The sequence below is a fragment of the Stigmatopora argus genome, chromosome 7, assembly GCF_051989625.1.
Source record: "Stigmatopora argus isolate UIUO_Sarg chromosome 7, RoL_Sarg_1.0, whole genome shotgun sequence".
Taxonomy (NCBI): Eukaryota; Metazoa; Chordata; class Actinopteri; order Syngnathiformes; family Syngnathidae; genus Stigmatopora; species Stigmatopora argus.
In genome coordinates this window covers 3962523-3971695 of record NC_135393.1, presented here as the reverse complement: position 1 = coordinate 3971695, position 9173 = coordinate 3962523, and the positions used below count along the sequence as shown (strand labels likewise).

Genomic DNA, 9173 nt, shown 5'->3' with positions numbered 1-9173 from the left:
CAAAAATAAAGAATGAGAAAGTAGAGGAAATAAAATATAACTGCCCAAGGGTTTTAAGCATAAAGCCAAATTCCTTCATTCACTTTTTATCATTCATTCATCCATCCATCCATACCATATATCCTCGGGTGAAAGGCAGACTACACCCTAGACTGGGAGCCGTGGGGCACACAGAGAGACAGACAACCATTCGCACTCACATTCATACCGCCACAGACTGGGAATCGATCTCATGCTTGCCCGTGGCAAAGTCAGGCAGGCGAACCACTACAGATGGCCAAAACCAAATTGGTACATTATTTATAGGCCCAATTTATATTACATAATAATTAGTATATAAATAGTAGTGGTAGAATCTCATAAAACATTAGGTAAATGTTTTGTTACTTATTATAACATTAAAGTTTATTTTTCAGCTATCTGGACTTGACTTTTTCTGACAAACTTGTGTTTTTACCTAAAAAAACATACCTTTTTTGTACTGTCTCATTGTCAAAATAAGATTGCTTCTATTTTCAATCTTCACAACAACAGAAAAAAAAATTCAATTAATAAGTGAGAACTGGGGATTATATTGTACCGCACAAGTGTCAAAGTGGCGGCCCGCGGGCCAAATCTGGCCCACCGCATCATTTTGTGTGGCCTGAGAAAGTAAATGATGAGTGCCAACTTTCTGTTTTATGATGAAATTCAAATGAAGTTTGTAGATTATTTCCTGTGTTTCCTCATTTTAAATCAATTGCAAACAATTTGTACTAATTTGAATGTCCAAAAATGATCTATCGATTACCACAATTGAGAAAGCTGTCAATTTATTAATCGATTAATTTTGGCAGCCTAGTTGGAAGACATAATGGCCCTCCGGATGTAATCGAAACTACCACGTGGCCCGCGACAAAAAATGAGTTTGACACCCCTGTTGTACAGTAATACTTTGACATACGAGTGCCCCAACATACGAGAAATTTGAGATACGAGGAAAATTCCGAGCAAATATTTCCCTTGAGATACGAGACAAATTTGAGATATGAGCATAAGAGACATTCAGGTGGCCGAGGACGCGAGAGGCTGTTTATGATAACAGAGCACTGTCTTTCTCACCACATCTCCCTCGTGTAACGATATCTACGAGCACTGGGCATACAGTTTGCAATTTTTGTGTTTTTTTGCGTATTAAGGGAAAAACAATGGGTCCAAAGCAAGCCGGTGCAATTAAGGGTAGTGAGAAGAAAAAGCGTATGATGACAATCGAATAATGTCACATTTTACTTTTGAACATCGTAACCACTGCATAGTTATTTGTTACTTTGTGAGTAGATGGTGAATTAGAACCAATAAAAGATGTTTTTCCATTGTAATATCCTGTTTTTGGTGGTTTTTTTCCGAGGATGGGAACGAATTAATTCGTATTTAGTTAATTTCCATGGGAAAATTTGATTTGAGATATGAGTAAATTGACATACGAGCTCGGTCCCGGAACGCATTGAACTCGTTTCTCAAGGTATTTCTGTATACGGAAAACAGTAAACCATGGAGCTTTGACATTGATGTCTTAGCTTTGGAGGAGCAAGATATTACACATCCAGTTCCTTCCTAACCATTTTCTTGAGAATTAATCATGAATGGGTTGATTTTTTAATTTTTTTCTTTTTCATAGGAAAAACAAAAATAAAGAATGAGAAAGTACAGGAAATAAAACATAATTGCCCAAGGGTTTTAAGCATAAAGCCAAATTCCTTCATTAATTTAATTATTTTAATTACTAGTACTTTTCACTTGCGTCTGTCTTTTTTAAGTTATGTTTATGCACTGGACTGGAATAGTCGCTAGGTGGCGAAAGACCTCGAGTCATTCCTATTTAGCTCCGCGAAGAACACTTGCTGTTTTGTTCATTGCCAATGGCGACCATCCCTGAGCTGAAATGCGGTATGTGGTCGTTATTGTGACTATTTATTAATCGGCATTCATTACGCGGAAAGGCAGCTAATATCGCATTTTATTGTTATTTTACCAGGAGTAGATTGCAAGTGTGTCTATATGCATATACGTTTCTAGACCATCAAAAACTTGCCACCATTTACCAACAGTATTTTTCATATTAGACGCCTATGTTGTGTGACATTTTAACCTACCACCGCGTTGAGCCATTTCAAAATTTATTGTGTGAGATTGCGATGTTATCTACACCCAGCCATAAGAGAAACACTGGAGTCCCGGGGAGTGCTGGACCAGCTGAAGGCTCGCATCCGAGCGGAAGTGTTCGGCGCCCTCGACGACCAACGCGAACATCGTCCACCGCTGTCGCATGAAAATCTAATCATCAATGAGCTCATCCGGGAGTATTTAGAATTCAACAAGTACCGACACACCGCATCAGTTCTAAAAGCAGGTGAACCCCTTTTGTACTCTCATATACAGAGACGGCATTGGTACTTAGGGGGGGGGGGGGGGGGGGGGTTATTGTCCTTTAAGTACACTTTAAATAAAACAGTAAATAAATACAGAGGAATAGAATAAAAGCAAAAATGCTCTTCAGTTACACACACTTTCATAGTGCTTTAATGAGAAGGGGAAAAAAATCTAATCTCATTTTCTAAACCGCTTCATCCTCATTTGGGTCGTGGGGGTGCTGGAGCCTATCCCAGCTGACTCCGAGCCAGATGGGAGGGACACCCTGAATCGGTGGCCAGCCGATTGCAGGGCACAAGGAGTCAGACAACAATGCACACTCACACACATACCTAGGGGCAATTTAGAGTGTCCAATCATCCCACCATGCATGTTTTTGGAATGTGGGAGGAAACCGGAGTACCCGGAAGAAAGCCACGCAGGCTCGGGGAGAACATGGGGAAAAATACCAGTGTAGTTTGCATGCATCCATTCATACTCAGAAAACCTAGAAAAATACGAATTAATGTCATTTACATAAGTATGATAGCAGATGTGATGTTCCATAAAATGAGCCAGAGGAAGCCTATAGATATTTAAAAATAAAAAATAAAAAGCTATGTATTCCAGCACGTAGTCTGCTAACAACAACTGTGGTGCACGTTTAAAATGCCAGATATTCAGTGAGATAAATAATACAGAGGAATAAAAGCAAAAAAATAAAATGCTCTTGAGTTACACACGCTTTCATAGTACTTTAATGAGAAGGAAAAAATATACCGGTGTAATTTGCATGCATCCATTCTTACTCAGAAAACCTAGAAAATATTTAATTAATGTCATTTAAATAATGTCATATGATGGCAGATGTGATGTTTCATAAGCTGAGTCAGAGGAAGCCTATAGATATTTAAAAAAGAAGCTATGTATTCCAGTACATAGTCTGCTAACAACAACTGTGGTGCATGTTTAAAATGCCAGATATTCAGTGAGGTGAGCTCCTACCCTCTTCCAAGAACTTCCAACAATTCTGGCATCCCTGCCTCAAGTTTACAGCTGCACTTTTATGAAACATGACCAATCTCTATTGTTGAGAGGTATTTGAGAATATTTCTGAACTCTGCATGTTTGTTATCCCAGAGTCAGGCCAACCCCAAGTTCCCCTGGACCGACAGTTTCTGGCAAGTGAGCTGAAAGTTGCTGAAGATATGAGCTCCAAGTCAGTGTAAGTAAATTTTCCAGGGTGCAAATGCTGCCAGGAAGCATCTGTTGGCGATTTGGGAGATTTCTTGGAGAGATTTTTACCATTGCTATATTTTCAAAAATCAGAGATTAGGATTTTACATGAACAACACAGTACAAGGCCGCCTCATGGTGTAAAGGTTCACACGCCTGACTTCGGTCCGGGCAGGCGTGGGTGCAATGCCCACTGGTGGCGGTATGATTGGCAGTGCGGCTGGTCGTTTGTCTCTCTGTGTGCCCTACGACTTACTGGCAACCACTCCAGTGTAGTCTGCCTTTTGCCCGAAGACAGCTGGTCTCCAGCAAGCCTTTCGAGGATGGGCGCTATGGAAGATGAATGAATGAATATACAGTAGAAAAATGCCATCTAATAATGATGTCAGACTAATCTTCCTTAATTGATGTCATTTAGGATTATATAAATTATCTGTATTTGTTAGATGCAAAAAAAAAAATGTTTCTTTGTTTCATGAAAAGATCATGTTTCTATTCTTAAACATCAAAAGTGTAGTACTTAGAGGAAATAGGTTAGCTCTTCTAATTTTCTGAACCGCTTTATCCTCATTTGGATCGTGGGGGGTGCTGGAGCCTATCCCAGCTGACTCCAGGCCAAAGACACACCCTGAATCGGTGGCCAGCTGATCGCAGGGCACAATACATGGACAACCATGCACACTCTCACACCCATACCTAAGGGCAATTTAGTGTGTCCAATCAGCCTACCATGCATGTTTTTTTGGGGAATGTGGGAGGAAACCGGAGTACCCAGAGGAAACCCACGCAGGAGAACATGCAAACTCCACACAGGTGGACCGACCTGGATTTGAACCCAGGACCCCAGAGCTGTGAGGCCGACGTGCTAACCACTAGCGTCACCGGGCCGCCCAAAAGATTAGCTGCCTGTAGTTAAAAATTAAATGCTAAACTAAATGCCAAAAGAATTATGTTTTTTTTAAAACAAATATTTATTACATTCAAAATTTGACATTTAGATACACACACTATAATACCTTTAAAGTGCATATAATGATGTGTGTCATATGAGTGTCATGTCTTTGAAAGCTTCTTAAAGGTTTATTGACAACATTTTAGTTCAAGGCCATTCATTCATTTTCCGAACCGCTAATCCTCACAAGGGTCGTGGGGGGTGCTGGAGCCCATCCCAGCTACCTATGGGCACCAGGCAGGGGACACCTTGAATTGGCGGCCAGCCAATCGCCGGGCACAAGCAGACGGACAACCATTTACTCTCACACATACCTTGAGGGAATTTAGAGTGTTCAATCAACCTACTCTCCATGTTTTTGGGATGTGGGAGGAAACCAGAGTAACTGGAAAAAACCCACGCGTGCGCGAGAACATGCAAACTCCAGAACTGTAAGGCTGACGCGCTAACTACTCGGACGCCAGGCTCCCAGTTCAAGGCTAAAGGATGTAAAGACGACACGATCGAACATTTTGCCCTCCTTGGGTATAATTTTCAAATGTGTTTAGGTGCCATGTTTATCTGTTTAAACAATTGTACACATACATTAATACCATGGGAATGTCTATCTTTCATAACGCTATGGAATAAAACTGTATGCAATATGAATGTAATTGTTTTTCTTGACTTCCAGGCCTCTTCTCTATGGTTTGTTGTCACACTTCTTTGGTAGCAGTGATGAAGGAAGAAAGGTGTTCTTAAGAGGAATCTCACATCCTGGAGGCCACCACGCCTAGGAAAAAAGGCATATGGAGATGACAGCTAATGCACAAAACAATTCAGAGTGAACCAAGACTGTAAAACAGATACCTATGTCAACGCCCACATCATGTTTTATACCTTTCATCATCATAAAGCTAATATATAGTCATGATGTGATGTTTTCATTTGCAAATCAAATAATTGTTCATAGTGACTGTTCTACTCACGTATGTTTTTCTAAAACTTTTATTCGCCAATACATCTGAAATAAATTTGGGGAATACTTTTAAAGTATTTTTATTGAGTACCACCGCACGGTGGCAGCATTTCTTAAAATGAGAGTAAAGCATCGCATCCAAAGGTCTTGGCCACGTAAATGTATTAATCATAGCCATGAATGGTTGTCCCCCGCCTTGTGCCCCCAGTTGGCCGGAATAGGCTCCAGTGACCCTTTTTAAATTTGACTTATTACATAATTTACAAACAGAATCAACATGTTTTTATACACGTGGCAGCAATGCTCCAAATGGTTGCAATTTCATTGTTTCTCTTTGATTTTAATTCCTCCCATAATACTCATATGACAACAAAATCATAACCTAGAAACATCAGGGAAAAGGCAGACTACAACCAATACTGGTTACCTCGCCATTAAAGTGCAGTTTAAACCAGTTTACATAAATGAAGCAAGATTTAAAACATCTCTTACAATTCTCACAGTTTAGCAGTTCAGTGAAATGAATGTGAAATGCTGACTAGTGTTCTCTATATTTGGAAACTGTGCAATATTTTAATTTAAAAAAAAAAAAGCAAATTGTTAATGTTTATTCGAATGTGAATTGCACAGGGCGATGCTGCACTAAAAACACCCAGCACAACCAACCCACGGCTTTTGCAGTTCCTCATCCCTGCCCATTTAAGGGAACCTGATAGTCTTATCGTGCAAAACTTCTTGAAATGATTATTTACAGAAGAATCCATTTACTTCAGCCTGATATTCAATAGTAAATGAAGAGACTATCCTTTAGCATCAATAAATAATCTCACTGTAGACAGTTTGAAATGATCCTAAACCACACCACTGCTCCTATACTTCCTAATTTTTGCCGTGAACCTCTATGGAAATTAAAGAGCTCGGTTTGAAAGAATTTGCGAACTTCATCAGTGTCATACACCTCTGATATGAACTGTTTGTGGGCCCCATGATCTCCAAATCTATTTTCTCACACAAGGCCAATTCGATGTAGAGGTGTAGCGACGCTTATGATCACCACTCCACTGCTTTATAGCAACCCTTATTTGCAGAGGCAATGTCACCTAATTTATTGCCGGTTGGTGTGAGGGCTCCCTTGTAAATGGCTATATATGTGAAAAGACATAAACTGTGGTTGGTTAGTTGGCAGTTCGTCGTATGATTGATGTTACTGTGCATCTACACTATAAAAGAGTTGTGTGTCGTAGACAGTTGTATAAATATTAAATGTAGTGTTCTTTGACTATTAAACTGTGTTCATGTTTGCCCTTGGGCTGGAATGAATTCCATCTGGGTCAAACATTCACAAATGTATTTTAAAGTAGATTGCCATTTATGGTGCTAATGATGTGGGAGAAAAAGGGTGGCATTTATTTGCCAATGAAATCATTTCTGTATTGATTTCATATTTAGTATTCAAGTCTTCGATCAACTGAATGTCCTTGTTCTTCCAATAAAGAAGCCAGATTACCCATGGGAAAAACTAACATGCAATCACAGAAAGAAAATGAAAGTTCAACATTTAAGGGCCTGTGATTTGAATTCAGTACATATTTCTTATGAGGGAGGCATGACCACTAACTGATTGTGCTGCCATGTATTTACCAGATTTTGTCAATTATAAAACATTGAAAAATGCATACACCCTGTGAAATTTGATATATATATATATATATATATATATATATATATATATATATATATATATATATATATATATATATATATATATATATATATATATATATATGATGCTAGAAGTCAGATTTGAAATAAGGTCAACATGGGCCAAATTAAAAATTTTCAGCGAATCTGATAATGTGACTTTTGTTCAGCTGTACCATGATCAAATTCCACTAATTATCTTCTTCACAATTGCCATATAAAAGACAGCAACTTGTATTTGAACTATTGAATATTATAGAAATGTGGCATTAGTTTTCAATTTTAAAAAAACCATAATCTCCAGACAAAAATGCTGTTTTGACCATGTAGTACTTATGTGAATGCAAATCTTAAACCGGAAGCAGAAAACTACTTCTACCATTGGCTAGAATATATCAGTCATCTATTGAAAATCGGAGTAAATTAATGATCCATACTTATGTCCAATCATTTATAGTATTGAAACAGAGTTGCCTATGGACCATATTTAGTCGTCACTGGGGCTCTTGGTGTTGTCTGCGCTACACTTAGAAAGTAACACAGAAAGCTGGTGGGATTCCAAACAGAACCTCTCTCCTTATATGGCACACACAGCAACTTCTGTTCAGTGTATCTCTTACTTTACTTGCCTCTACCTCTGCTGCCATGCCCTGATGTCTCATTCGTCATCCCTCCCTATTCCTTGTAAGATGCAACCTTACAAATAGCAGCGAATGGCGGCTGCCTCCCTGATGTTGGCCAGAGGGTGTGCTGAGCTCCTCCATGTAGGTCCAAACGCATGAAACACACACACCCACACACACAGACCCCAACATACTTCCACTCTCTGGCCCAGAACAGGCTCTGGCTATCAACTCACACCTTGATTTATTGCAGCAAATAGTACACTGTCCTTATAAAGGAAGTTCCACTGGAAAGAGGATGGAAAAAGGGCGGGGAGCTAATGTAGGATGTATGAGCTGGGGTCCCACTCTTTGTGGTAGTGGAATTTAAAGATACACACACTGGGAGATTCACCATCTGAATAATGAGTTTGTTTATTGAGGTCTTTGTGGACTTTCGGTCAAGGGGGATTCCTGTACACGGGACAGCTGACTTGCCTTATGAGGAGTGAATGTTGGGATGTGAATGTTGATTGCATAATCTGTGGATTGTGTATATAACATGTAACATTCATTCACTTTAATTAATGTGGAAATTCAACATCACTGTCACCACGCTGACAATTAATTCAATGCTTGGGACAGGGTGCATATGGTTTCACTTTTATACATGAAATAAAGTAATACATAGCATGTCTGACTCACAGTTCTGAGATCTTGGGTTGAATCCCCAGAGGGTTTCCAACCTACCTGTGTGGAGTTTGCATGTTCTCCCTGTGCCTGCGGGTTTTTTCTCCAGATACTTTGGATTCCTCCCACATCCCAAAAATATATACATGGTAGGCTGGTTGAACACTAAATTTCCAATAGGTATGAGAGCCTATCCCAGCCAACATGTCTAGGCAGGAATATATGCGGTTTGTTTTCCATACTGCCTTATCCTCACAAGTATCGTAGTGGGGATGGGGAGGATAACCTGAGCGTATCCTAGCTAACTACGGAGCACCAGGTGGAGACACCCTGAATCGGTGACCAGCCAGGAAATGGACAGACCAATCACACTCACACTCATACCTAGGGGAAATTTAGATTGTTCAACCAGCCTACCATGCATGTTTTTGCAATGTAGGAGGAAAGACCGGGTGTCCCGGAGAAAACCCAAGCAAGCCTGGGGAGAACATGCAAACTCCACAGATGAGGATCCACCTGGGATTGAACTCTCGACGCCAGAACTGTGGGCCACCCGTATGGGGTGGGCTAGGCTCCAAAACCCACCATGACCCTTGTGAGGATAAGCGGTTCAAGAAATGAATGAGAATAAATGTATATATACATA

The 9173-nt window shown here is 39.9% G+C and overlaps 1 protein-coding gene across 1 annotated transcript; it reads left to right on the top strand.

Moving 5' to 3' along the window:
* The first annotated feature begins 1834 nt into the window (after nt 1-1834).
* cep20 (centrosomal protein 20) lies at nt 1835-5602 on the top strand. Its single transcript, XM_077606295.1, has 4 exons — nt 1835-1926; nt 2192-2389; nt 3529-3613; nt 5250-5602. Exons 1-4 carry the CDS (start codon nt 1899-1901, stop codon nt 5350-5352), a joined length of 414 nt encoding a protein of 137 aa, XP_077462421.1. The 5' UTR covers nt 1835-1898; the 3' UTR covers nt 5353-5602.
* The last annotated feature ends 3571 nt before the right edge of the window (nt 5603-9173 follow it).

What these genes read in the sequence shown, in the direction of transcription:
- cep20 (XM_077606295.1), top strand. Translation starts at nt 1,899, where the DNA reads ATGGCGACCATCCCTGAGCTGAAATGCG. An exon ending in CATCCCTGAGCTGAAATGCG is followed by an intron (nt 1,927 to 2,191) that starts GTATGTGGTCGT and finishes ATCTACACCCAG; the next exon opens with CCATAAGAGAAACACTGGAG. An exon ending in GATATGAGCTCCAAGTCAGT is followed by an intron (nt 3,614 to 5,249) that starts GTAAGTAAATTT and finishes CTTGACTTCCAG; the next exon opens with GCCTCTTCTCTATGGTTTGT.